The sequence below is a fragment of the Pollachius pollachius genome (genome assembly GCF_949987615.1).
Source record: "Pollachius pollachius genome assembly, chromosome: 14".
NCBI lineage: Eukaryota > Metazoa > Chordata > Actinopteri > Gadiformes > Gadidae > Pollachius > Pollachius pollachius.
In genome coordinates this window covers 9,385,731-9,399,676 of record NC_136947.1, presented here as the reverse complement: position 1 = coordinate 9,399,676, position 13,946 = coordinate 9,385,731, and the positions used below count along the sequence as shown (strand labels likewise).

General features: G+C 48.1%; 1 protein-coding gene across 1 annotated transcript in view; it reads right to left on the bottom strand.

Moving 5' to 3' along the window:
* kcnq3 (potassium voltage-gated channel, KQT-like subfamily, member 3) overlaps window positions 1-13,318 on the bottom strand; it is a gene marked incomplete at its 5' end in the record, with an annotated part of 60,201 nt that extends 46,883 nt beyond the window's left edge. The window contains one exon of the mRNA XM_079750319.1: window positions 13,038-13,318. Within this exon, the coding sequence (XP_079606445.1) occupies window positions 13,038-13,318 (281 nt within the window). The remainder of the gene's footprint in view (window positions 1-13,037) is intronic.
* Between the last annotated feature and the right edge of the window lie 628 nt (window positions 13,319-13,946).

Here is a 13,946-nt window from a genome sequence, read left to right as displayed (position 1 = left end):
TAAAAACACACTCAAGGCCCTCCCTGCCAGTACTGGGCCTCTGCTCCTTCTCCAGGGGTGGTGTGGGTCAGCCCTTATGAAACCTCTCACACACACACACCAGGGGGACAAGCTTGCGCGCCCCCCCCCCCCCCGACACTTTGCGCCTGAGGACCTGAGTGAGGCCAGCTAGAGCAGCAGGGGTTAAACAAGGAGAGCCAGAGAGCATGAAGAGAGAATTACTCACGACCATTACCCCTCAGTGTGTGTGTGTGTGTGTGTGTGTGTCATCGTCATGGTAGTTAATTGAGGATGTGATTGGCTCCTGGGCGTTAGGATCCGTTAGGAAGAAAGATTTAACGATGATCAGCCTTCGGATCCGCTCTGTGATTGGTCAATTTGTAAATTTTGAATGTGACGGTGAGGTGGGGGGGCAATGCTCATTAGCCAATTAACACTTGAACAACCATGACGCCTTCGTACGTGCTGACTGATTGGCTAAACTTTTGACTGAACTTCCTGCTTGACATCAGCGTCTCTGAGCTCGACACACACACACACACACATACACACACATACACACACACACACACACACACACACACACACACACACTACATCTAGTGGGGAAAAAACTGCTGTGCTGGCTTATGAACTGCAAATTCATTAGCAGTGACAGGCACACACACACACAGACACAAACACACACACACACACACACACACAAATGCTCATACACACACACAAGCTTCGACAATTTCAAACTATCTTTCTCTCTCACACACACACACACAAATGCTCATACACACACAAGCTCCGACAATTTCAACCTATCTTTCTCTCACACACACACACACACACACACACACACACACACACACACACACACACACACACACACACACGGTTCCAATTTCCAGCCAGCTGTGCAGCAGTCAATCCTGCATTCCGATTGGCTGTTGAAGAGGCTAACATTGTAAGCATAAAGCTAGTCAGTGCGCTGCCTTATGTTTCTCAGTATCCACTACCCACGCTGGCTTGTGATTGGTTCACTCTGGCAGACGTCAACTGCTAATGGAGAGAAAGCTTCTGTCCCTAAATGACTCCCCAGGTCTAGCAGCACTATTCTAGGCCGGCTAACCTGTGCTACTGCTAGACTATGCTAAACTACGTTAACAAGCCCAGTGCTTGTTAGCGTAGCATCAAGCCCAGCATCACAAAAAATATAAATGCTATTCAGTGGACACTTCTGATACAGTATCCTGAGTGCATACATTCTCAAGATGGGGTGGCCACCTTCAGAGGAATCAAACCCCCATCCCTGGCAGTTTGAATGCTTTTCTCTACCAGTTGAGCTAGACAGGGAATTTAACCTCCAACCTTGGCAGCGTTAAGCCGTGTTCTCCGTTTCAGCCTAAACAAAGACAGAACAAACAGATCTGAACATTTGCTAAGTTGCACAAACTGTGGTTGGTTCAATCAAACAGAACTGGTTGTACTGGGCAGCTCCCTATGTCCACCAGTAGAAGACTGGTTGTACTGGGCAGCTCCCAGTGTCCACCAGTAGAAGACTGTGGTTGTACTGGGCAGCTCCCAGAATCCACCAGTAGAAGAAACCCCCCAACCCGGCAGAAGGAAGGGGCCCTTGAGCAATGCACTCCAGAGCGCTTGTTACCACGGCGACGGCCCTGGCTCCAATCCAAATTGAATTAGCGAGTTTCACTGGGAAATGACAACTGGTTAATGAAGTCTGTGTGACGTTACTGATGCAGAGACGATGGTGTCCACTGGGAGACATGAGGAAGACCAGGAACCATAGGGGGCAGAGATAGAACAGAAACAGAACGATAGAACAGGAACAGAACCTTAGAATAAGAACAGAACCATAGAACAAGAATAGAACCATAGAATAGTTTGCGTTCCGCAAACAGAACATTAGATCAGGAACAGAACGATGGAACAGGAACAGAACGATAGAACAAGAACAGAACGATAGAACTGCTCTTTAATAACCTGTCTCTGTACAGTCTAACTTCTACCAGCAATATAATATAGAAACAATATTATCATACAAAGATATATTTAATATTATATTAGCAAAGCAATAACAGAGGAAGAATTGCTGCCGGAGTTTCTCAGCTGGTCGGTGGCTTCAAACCTGATATACCTGCACCTCAATGCCTTCACGCCAAAGCTGTGAGTTACTGCACACAAACACAAACACACACACACACACAGACACACACACACACACAAACACACAGTGACTCATGTCTGAGAGTTATGGCGGGGAGGAGGTCATGTCAGGCGCGACCATGTGACCATGTGACTGATCCTCTGCCCGCCTCGCTGCTGGCAGCCATTTATAACGAGCGGGAGTGAAACGATGATTCATAGCAGCCTCTTACAGTTACCCAAGACGTGTTAGCAAGACCTAGCACGACTCAGCAGGTCCTAGCGCTTCTTAGCATTAAAGACGTGTTAGCCAGACCTAGCACGACCCAGCAGGTCCTAGCGCTTCATAGCATTAAAGACGTGTTAGCCAGACCTAGCACGACTCAGCAGGTCCTAGTGCTTCTTAGCAATAAAGACGTGCTAGCCAGACCTAGCACGACTCAGCAGGTCCTAGCGCTTCATAGCATTAAAGACGTGCTAGCCAGACCTAGCACGACCCAGCAGGTCCTAGCGCTTCTTAGCATTAAAGACGTGTTAGCCAGACCTAGCAAGACTCAGATAGTCCTAGAGCTTCATAGCATTGAAGATGTGCTAGCCATGCCTAGCGCCTCCCAACATTACTCAACAAGTTAGCAGACCTACCAAGGCCTAAAGGGACACCGCAAGGGCTTAGCAAAACCTAGCATGTCCTAACATCAAGACTTAGCATATTCTAGGAGGTGCTATCTAGGACGAACAGTGCATAGCATGTCATAGCAAGTGGTCTCACCAATGCTACTTTGATTGACTGTGTTTGCTGCTCATGATGAACTCGGAGGGGCAATTATGAAATGACGGGAAGCTAGTTCTTATATGTCTCATCACGCTAACAACATCAATTCACATTGATCATTCAAACGCTGTCTCTGTCTTACTTGCTTTTTTATTTTCTACAGTTGTGTTCTGGAAATGTTGTTCCTGACTATTGACTGACAAACAGAAGAGTAACTGTGGACCTTTCGTAATGACAAAACAACAGCCGAGGAAGTCACCTCATAAGAACAGCCAGACAAGAGCACCCTAACATTTATTGGACTACAAGGAGATCCGGAATGCCAGACAGCATCAATCCACCCTCGTTGTACCTGGTTCCCTATGAAAGCGATGTAAATAGGTCTGTGTTGTTTGTACAGATTATCTAGATGGTCTGGCTGCGACCGAAAATCATGCTAATGGGGGAGTTGTCGGCCTGTAAACAAGAATAAATAAAGGTTACAATCCAAAAGGCTAAACGCTACATGACTAAATTGTTTGTTTACAAATACTGTTTGGCTGTAACGGTGACCTACAGGTAGACAGCTTAAGGTCTTAACCTGGAAATCAGTAACCCAGTAACACAGGTAAAAAAGTGGAAAAAATCCCTCCCTCTATCTCCCCTCTAAACATCGTAACTGAAAGTCCCGCCCTCTCTCTGCTCTAAACAAATGCAACTGAAATGCCCGCCCTCTCTTTCGACAGTAACGCTCATTTGGAGCATCCACACAGACACACAATCCACACACCAAAACAGACAAAGCAGCTACTCCCGGTAAGAGCATCCTCCTCAGGGGGAACCTCCTCCACCCTTCGTATCGATCACAGCATGTGTGGGTGGGTGTGTGTGTGTGTGTGTGTGTGTGTGTGAGTGAGTGAGTGAGTGAGTGAGTGAGTGAGTGAGTGAGTGAGTGAGTGAGTGTATGTGTGTGTGTGTGTATGGTACATGATGGCGTGTTTGATGTGTGCGAGTGTGTGTGTGTTCCAAGATATCAAATTAACTCTCCGGCAGTGACACTGAACAGTGTTGGAAACTGCCGAGTGCGTGATTGTGTGTGTGTTGGTGCATATGCGTATTCCCAGATATCAAATTAACTCTCCAGCGAAGGCGGAGACGCTTTTGTTCTGCTTAGCATATGACTATGTGTGTGTGTGTGTGTGTGTGTGTATCTGTGCGTGTGCGTGTGTGTGTGTGCGTGTGTATGTGTATGTGTGAGTGTTGGATGTTTTGTTTACCTGCTTTCATACAACACATTGTTTTGTGTTGGTCAGGCTGACCTCCGAACTGCTGCTCTTTCTCTTTTCCCTTTTCTTTCCTCTGCGATACCCTTCTGCTAGCAGGATACCGCTACACACCGTTATCCAAACCACTCACAGGGAACTGAGATGTCCGTAGAGGGCGCCGGTCTGGGCTTCACACCCTCGTATCCGTCTGTCCTGGCTTCACCAAAACATCCGTCACTGATATGATGGTCAAAATCACTTCCTAACACTGATTCTGAGTGAACCAGCTTCTGCAAAAGACTCAAGACTCACTTGTTCAAAGTTCACCTAGACTCTGTATAGCCTCCCATCTTACCCCAACACTTATTGTATGTTGTACGTCCGTGAACCTAATAATAGTACTGAGCATTGTGTAGCATCTTATCCTAGCTATCTTTGGTACTTAGTTTTGTGTAGCCTCTTACCCTAGATATCTTTAGTACTTAGCATTGTGTAGCATCTTATCCAATCTCTCTTTTTTGTGTATGGGGAATGGGTTAACCTAGTGATTTTAGGTGCTTGGCACTTGGTTCTATGAACATCCTTACTGAACCGACAGCGATATATATATTGTTGTTTCACCTTCTTCTGACAAATGTACTTATTGTAAGTCGCTTTGTATAAAAGTGTCTGCTCAATGCCCTCAATGACATTTGACCACAGACTCAGGTACCTCTGACCTGCCCCCTCCACAGGTGACTCAGGTGGACGTCAGGTGTGGTCGTTCAATCAACACCACCAGCGGGGGGCTGAGACACAGAAGATCCCCCGACCCTATGTGACCCCGCCCCCTCCCCCCAGGAAGAGAGCCCCAGTTGCTTCCTGTCGTCAAGGGAACCGCCCCGGACCATTAACTCAGAGCAGGGAAGCTGAGCATCCACTCGAAGCCAGCAAACGCCTGTTGCCATGACAACGCTTCGTTGCCTTGGGGGGGGGGGTGGAGGGGCCATTGTGGGGTTTTTGAGGGTTGTGAGGATTGTGGGGTTGGGGGGGGGGGGGGCTTTGGGGGTGTGCAGCCGCGACAGACCGCTTATGTTGGGGAACGGTTGTGAGTTGCTTGCTTGACGGTATTTGCCGAGCTCACTTGGAATGTGTGCACATAGGTTTCATTATAAGGACAACAACTGGCCTGAAACTGAAGCTTACAGGGAACGTTGCGAAAAAAGTGATCCATTGGAGTGCAGTGATTTCTTTCTGCCACCTAGTGGTCGGAGATATTTTCATGCATCTTTCATCCAGAGCGTTAATGGGGAATTTTTCTTTTTTCTATAAAGTGTAGTTGTGCACATGGGATGAAAAGTGAGTATATGTCTGTATGTATGTATGTATGTATGTATGTATGTATGTATGTATGTATGTATTTATGTATGTATGTATGTATGTATGTATGTATTTATGGATGTATGTATTTTTGTATGTATGTATGTATGCATGTATGCATGCATGTATTCATGCATGTATGTATTCATGCATGTATGTATGCATACATACTGTATATGTATGTGTGTTTCAATGTGTGTTGTGCCTGTGGGTCTGGTGTGCATGCATGAGGGTTTGTATGTGTGTATGGAGTGTGTGTAGGTGTTATGTTACTAAGCAGGATGAATGCCTTCACGGAGAAGGGTCAATGAGCTGATCCGGAAGGTCATTCAAGATGATGGTACTGGCATACAAGGCAGTCGATGGGACTGCCCATGCCTACCTCCAAGCGTTGGTAAAGCCACACCCCCCCGCTCGATCCCTCCGCTCAACTACCTCAGCTGGACGGACGGAAAGAAGCTCATTGTTTTGCTAGTATCAAGCTAGCAAGTTAGTCGAATTGGAAGATATCTGTGATGCATAAGCAGACACTTCGCACATTCACTTTATTCATTATAAAGTCGTAAATGCCGATATGAGATTCACTTGTCTTTGCACTTTTCTTTTTCTTTACTCTTGAGCCAAATTCCACCACATTTATTGTTTATTAGCCAACTTCGACACCTTCGGTGTCAGACGTTACGTTAACATTACCTCTCACCCCCCCCCCCCGTTAGGTTTATGGGCCCCCTTGCCACAAACACACACACACACACACACCCACCCCCACACACACATTTCAACAAAGTCATGGTCTCGCTGTAAAGTACCCACAAACCCTCTCTCCCTCGTGTACTAGCCTACACAGACACACACAAACACGCCAAAAACCCAGGTTCTCCGCATTCCCCCATACATCCCATAATAAAACCCATTCTTTCAGAGGACTTAGTGCTTTCTGACAACCGCTCGTTAAAACCACACACTCATCCTCACCAGGGTCAGAGTGTGTGTGTATGTGTGTGTGTGTGTGTGTGTGTGTGTGTGTGTGTGGGTGCCTGTGGGTGTGTCTATGGTCATTTTGTTGTACTATCTACTGTATCGCTATAAGCAGTGTAATTTGGTTGTTAATGTTTCTGTCTTTACCTCAGAGGTGGTGGACACCATAACGCCATTATGCTGGCGGGCGACCGTCTTGGCGCCCAGCCAGTGTGAGTGTGATTTCAGTGTTCCTTCGGCCCTGATAAATGCTGAATACAAGCATCTGGCGAGGCCATGGTGTGTGTGTAGGTGTGGAGGTGTGGAGGTTTTTGTGTGTGTGTGTGTGTGTGTGTGTAGGTGTGTATGTGTGTGTGTGTGTTTGTGTGAGTGAGTGTGTGTGTGTGTGTGTTTGTGTGCGTGCGTATGTGCACGTGTGTGTGTCTTACAGTGTGTGATGTGTATTACTAAACAACCTCAAATATGACACTGTCATCTTGTCCGACTCACTTTGGAAAATGTGACGTGCTTGTTTGAATAAAAGTTGAGACGAACATTCAAAAACATACCAAAACAGAAATAGCATCAATAGCAGAATTAATAAACAAGGTGCTAGGTAACAGCTGAAAATGACTTAAGTAAAAATGACGGTACACAGCCCAGGTCTACACGCTCCACAACATCATCTGTCCGCAACCATCAACCAGCAGACTCTCTAAGCTAACCCCAGCCCCTGGCAGCAGACCGTGTCATTGATAAATGTGTGATGGAGCTTGATTACCGATGGAGTGGGGATGAGCCCGGCCGTACAACTGACTCATCAAACAGCTCCCGGTTCTGCCTGATTCGGGGCCATTGGGTGGATGTGAGGTCGATAATTGTGTGGATATAATCTGTATTTTACCTTGTTTTTGTTATTTTATTATGACTTAAATGTAAAAAATTACCTATTTTGTAATCCTGTACATTTCCATGACCACTGTTCCACGGATTTTAACATTTCTGATGTTTAAGAAGCACAGAGCTAGCTGGTGCTAGGAAGGCAACACATGCTAGCAGCTCCAGGCCGCTAGCTCGCTTTCCCGTCCAAAGACCTCGCTCACTTCTGCCTCCCTGAGTGTCATCAACAGCTTGTTTGACACTCGGCTAGCGCCCTCAGCCCTGACCAATCTGTTCCCAGACTGGGAACTCAACCCGTGATAGGCCAGGGCCTCTCGTCTGGAGATTAGCAGGAGCCCCCGGTTCTTCCGTACAAATTAGCTTAATTGGCTGTAGGAAGATGCTCTGTGTTTATTTTATAAGGCCAGTTCTAAATCATCCACCACATGAGCTAAAAGGCTAACATATGCTGGGTTTACTGAAGCTCTAGTCTCCCCAGACGGTCATGACCCTCTGATGTCAGCGCTAACCCAAAAAGGTTTCTTATCATGGTAGCATCTCTACCATATGCTACCAAACGCTAAGCCACCTCGCAAAACCTCTGTGTACCCTTGATCGGCACATTGTTAGTTCTGCTAGGACTAAACAAACTTAGTTGAGGACATAGTTGTGTATCAACGCTCAACAATGTCAACGTTTTGAAATAACAAGGTACGAGGTTGTACGCAAGAGCAAGGCAGTAAATACAGAAACACTACCATTGATCTGTTTTGATATGAAATGTGACTGCTCCAGAGGGTGAGCCGCAAAAACACCAAAACCCAAAGAGACCGACAGGTGAGACTGAGAATGACCAAAGCATTCGATCACTGCTGAAGAAACAACAAACGCCTGGTGTTAGATGGCTGTAGGACGTACGTACATCACAACAACAACAACAACAACAACAACAACAACAGCACACAGCTGTAGGACGTTGATACAACCGTACACAACAACAACAACAACAAAACAATGCTGTAGGATGCTGATACAAACGTACAGCACAACAAAAGGCTGTGTTTGTAAATATTATGTGTGTGTCACCACGTGTTTCCGACCCAACAGAGAGGTTTAGAGGTTAGACTCCTAGCCCCTACCTGTTCCTTAATGACCTGTCTCTGTGCTCTAACCCCTGCCTGCTCCTTAATGACCTGTCTCTGGACTGTCTAACCCCTACATATAAAACGATAATATACAATATATATATATACATATCAGATATTATACTACTCTCTCTATTTTCACGAATGGTTGGACTTCTGACTCTATACTAGTACTGCCGCCTCGATTTCCATTGGTATTGCTCAGTTTCTCCCGGAGCACTCCAGATTCATAAGCTCAGAGGCGACGGACCCACTGACGGACGAAACTTTCCTCCGGGACCGGACGAAAGGGTTCCTATCCATATTTACCGTAGGGTATGAATAGGCCTTTACCCCTACCTGCTCCTTAATGACCTGTCTCTGGACTGTCTAACCCCTACCTACTCCTTAATGACCTGTCTCTGGACTGTCTAACACCTACCTGCTCCTTAATGACCTGTCTCTGGACTGTCTAACCCCTACCTGCTCCTTAATGACCTGTCTCTGGACTGTCTATCCCCTATACCTGCTCCTTAACGACCCGTCCCTGAATTCATGAAAATCACTGTGTATACACGTATCCAGCTAAATAAATAAGTTCAACATTGTACAAATAATCTTGTGATAACAGTATCCGTACATAAATGAATTAGTGCCCTGCACCTAACGAGAATAATGCAAAACTTGCACAAGATTAAGTACTCAGAGTAAACTGAAGTCATTGAAGCCAGGCGCTCCAGTTGTGTCTGAAAGACAGAAGCACAAAGCTTTAGTTCAGCTACAGTAAGGGTTTTACCGCGGTGGTCACTGAGCTGCGAGCTAACTGCTTACAGTTCAATGCTGTGGGTTTGTCACTGTGCCGGACTAAATGCCCCATGGAAAGATACTTAGAGTTGCTAATTACTAACGAGTGCTCCTAGCATGTAATGATGATGACGCATGTGGCGCCCCCAGCTCCTTGCTCAGACTGCATCTGCTTGTTCTCAAGTTTAACGGAGACACTTTGAGACCTGCTGGTTCAAGATAAACTACGAGCTTAGCTTCAGGTTCCCCAGTAGGATGTGATAGCACCATAGCTTTAGCTGTATAGTGTAGGACCGTATGGAGAGGCTGTCGCGCAGCAAGAAATGGGTTAAGTGTGGTTTGGTGTAGTGTAGCATAGCATAGCATAGCATAGACTAGGTGTTGTGTAGCATTGTACAGCTGTAGCACACCGTATCAAGCGGTAGCATAGCAAAGCGGTAGCTTAGCATAGCATGGGTGTTGTACAGATTGTACAACTGTGGCACATCGTATCAAGACATAGCATAGCAAAGCGGTAGCTTATCAGAGCATAGCAAAGGCATAGTATAGTGTTGTTTAGTGTAGCTTAGCATAGTGTAGTTGTAGCTTAGCACAGCTTCGGTGTGGTGAAGCACAGCTTTGACATGGAATAGGCGTAGCGTAACTTAGCAGGGTGTAGGTGTAGTGTACCATAGCATAGCGTAGCGCGCAACAGGTGCAGCACAGCATAGGTGTAGTATAACGTTACTTCTAATGGATCATCAGATTCTTGCTAAAACCCGGCTTCGGTGTCTCGTAACAATGACTTCCCGATAGCGACGTCGCCTGACATCACAACATCCGTTTGTTAAAGCTCGTATTCTGCTGAGCTTAGCTCATTATGCACAGAGTTGATTTTTTTTACAGATCCGAATAGTGACTGTCAGCAGCACAGAGGTTGAACTACTGTACTACTACAGTATTCGCTGTATCTTGCATTCTATACTGCGCAGAGTCCAAACTAAATGCTGTGTTTAATCTCCGTAATGAGCCACTAATCAGATGTTGTTGACGTGAGCTACATTTAATTAGAAGGCCGCGAGGGAAGATAGATGTAAGTAAACACACCACCACGATGCTTCAAGGTTGTGCGTTGTGAACTGAAATACTTCAGTGCAAACATCTGGAGCTTGTTTCTGAATGATATCTCTCTTTATTTACTGATTTAGTCATTTAGCTGATGGTTTTATACACAGACATCCAAAGGGAATGGATTCTCATACATGCGATTCAAAAAATGAGGGGTCCTCACTCAAAGGACGCTTCGAGGGTAGACTGTGGTTACTGGGGCTCAAACCCGGAACCTTTCCTCTAACCTTTGGGCCGTCCGGGCCCTGGTCACAGGGACGTGGAGGAACACACATGTGGTAGAGTGGAGCTGACTGCTGGGGCTGAAACCCGACGCGTCCCCTGGCTGGGCAGAAAACTGGAGCTCCCAGACGAGCGCTGGTGGACCCGCCCCCTAGGGCCCTACTGGCTTCCTTTGGCTGTTCAGCACCCTGGACAGCTCCTGTACTCGATCTGATTGGACCTTGCTGCTATTGGCATCTTTTGGCTGTTCAGCACCCTGGGCAGCTCCGGTAGTGGCTTCTGTCTGGGCTCTTATTGTCTTGCATAAGTTTTTACAGCCTGCCGGTGTGTTCCGGTAAATGTACATCAATATTGTAGAGAGCAGAGGGAGGGAGGTGGGGGTGGGAGGGAGGCAGAGAGAGGAGGGGGAGATAGGGCGGGAGGGAGGGAGGGAGGGAGGGAAGGGGAGGGGGAGGGAGGGACGGAGGGAGAGGAGGTGGAGGGAGGGATGGAGGAGGAGACAGGGGAGGAATTTGAAGTAGAAAGAGGGAGGGAGGAAGGGACATGGGAGCCAGAGGGGGAAGGGAGGGAGAGAGTAAGAGGGAGGGACAGGGGGAGGGAGGGAGAGCAGGAGGGATGAAGAGGAGGAAGGGAGGGAGAGAGTAAGGCCCTGTCCCAATTCTCCCCCTAGATTTGAGCCCTAACCCTAGATTTTGCGCGTTTCCGCGAAGGGGTAGGGTGTCCCAATACTTAAGGGAGCAAGGCTGTTTTTCCCTTAAAATCATCCCTTGAACAAGCAAGTCAGCTCAGTGGCTGACTTGCAGCTAAGGGCACTCAAAGCAAGGGTTCTTGTTGAGGGGAGAGACATGGGAGTGAGTGAGGGATGGAGGGAGGGAGGGAGAGAGTAAGAGGGGGTGACGAATGGAGGAAGAGAGCACTACACAAACATTCTCCTGGAAGGAGAGGGAGAAAGAGGGAGAGCTAGAGTAGAAAAGAGAGGGAGGGAATGAGATATTGAGAGGTAGAGAGAGAAAGCGGTAGAGCGAGAATCTCAACTTCCTCCCTCCATCACCATCTCCATCTTTTCCTCTCTATCCATGGACCTCTGTCTCTCTACCTTGATCTCTCTCGCTCTCTCGCTCTCTCCCTGTCTCCCTTTGTTTCTCTACCTTTCGCCCCAATCGCTCTCTCTCTCTCTCTACCATTATTCCCCCTCTGTCTCTCTCACCCTCCACCCTCTCTTTACCTTTCTCCCCCTCTCTCCCCCTCTCGTCATCTTTGAGCCATCTGTTCCGTTTTACCTTCCTACATCCTTCCACTCTGTCCGTCCCCTCGACACATCGGCACTTAATCCTTCACCTAAACTACCTCTCCCTCCTCCTCCACCTCCTCTCCTTCCTCCTCCTCTCCTTCTACTCCTCCTCCACTTCTTCTCACCTCCTCCTCCTCCTCCCGCTCCCCTCTCTGACCATCTCTAACTTTCCTTCTTCTCTTCTCCTTCTCTCTCCTCTTCTCCTCCACATCTCCTAAGATCAACACTTTTCCCGACCTTTCCTTGTCTTTCCTCTCCTAATGTATCCTAACCTCTTCCCCCTGTCTCCTAATTCATCCTCACATCTCCTCATCTACACTCCTGTACAATTACCGGTAACAACCCACACAACACACACACACGCACACAGAAACACACACACACACACATGCACACGCACACAGAAACATGCACGCAAACACACGCACACACACACACAGAAGCATGCACACACAGAAATACGCAAAAAAACACTCACACAAAAAATCACACACACACACGCAGCTGTGTTATAACAGCCATGTGAATTACATCATCTCAAAGTCCACTTCAATATAAAATATATCAAATTAAGGTAAATAAAGTAAAAAGTCATCCATGGTCTGAACTGTTCTGTGTTTCCTTCCCAACGAAAACACACACACACACACACACACACACACACACACAGAGCAGCTTTTTAAACGATGGACAGCTCATCTCTTTAGGTTTTTCATAAGCTTTGACGATGTAAACAACTGACTGTATTTCCCGTCCGTCAGACTGCGGGTTGTTGGGTTTTCACACTCTCGCACACTCCCTGTGCGTTGTGGTCCTCGCTAAACCGGCGAGGACCACAACGCACCGCGGGAGGAAAGTTTAGAGCTCCAAAACACTCCGACAAACTCAGACGAACTCAGCAGTCCAGCGTTGGACATCCCAAGACCATTTCTAAACACGGTTCGGGAAATGTACAGACACACGCACACACACGCACACACACACACACACACACACACACACACACACACACACACACACACACACACACACACATACACACACACACACACACACACAAACATGGTCACAGACACCGACTAAAACAGTGCTGAAAGTAAGCAGCGCGAGACGGCTCTACTCACACGAACGCGTGGTACAGCAGCGCCCAGCCCCGCGGTCTCTCCAGCACGTCGTAGATCAGGTTCTGGATCTTCCTCAGGCGGACGTTATTCCTCTTGACGGGGCGCGTGTAGCCCAGCGGGGTCTTGGCCAGCAGCCCGATGCCCTGGCCCGCGCCCCTCTTGAAGTCCTCGCGACCCGAAGCCGCGGACACGAGCAGCAGGGTGCCGTCCGCCGCGTGGGGGTCCAGGTCGGACCTCTTGTCCTCGGACCCATTGGCGACGTTCCTGGAGCGGAGCCCCATGATCAGCGCGTGTGGAGGAGGCGCGAGGGGAGCCGCATGCCATGGTCCGGGCGCGCGCGAGCGGGGAGCCGTCAGCGGGTCATTTGAGGCTGTGTGTGTGTGCGGGAGGGTCCGCGAGCGAAGGGAGGGAAGGGAGGCGCTCCACGAGTCTGACTGGACAGAAAGCACACACACGCACACACATAGGAGAAGAGGATGGGAGGGAGGGAGGGAGGGAGGGGGTGAGAGAGAGGGATGAGAGGGAGAAAGAGCGACACACAAACACACAGACACACACACGGAGAGAGAGAGACAGAGAAAGAAAGACACACACACACATACACACACAGGGGGAAAGAGAAGGACAGCCGTTCAATTATCGCTCGCGATCTCAATGTAAAATATTTAATTGCGCTTCTGACAGGCGCGCGCTCGAGCACGAGCTCAAAGAGCCGAGAGAAAATGGGCGAGGAGAGGTTCAGCAGCACGAGCCTCTCCGAAGCAACACATAGCCCGCCAACTCCACGTCTCGAGACGCGCTAGACTTGCACGCCGCGAGACCACCCAATCAACTTCTCCCCTCGCGAGCGGCAAGGCTGTGGTCGTCATGAAAATACCGTTAAAGACAAGAGCGGCTCTCGGGCTTACC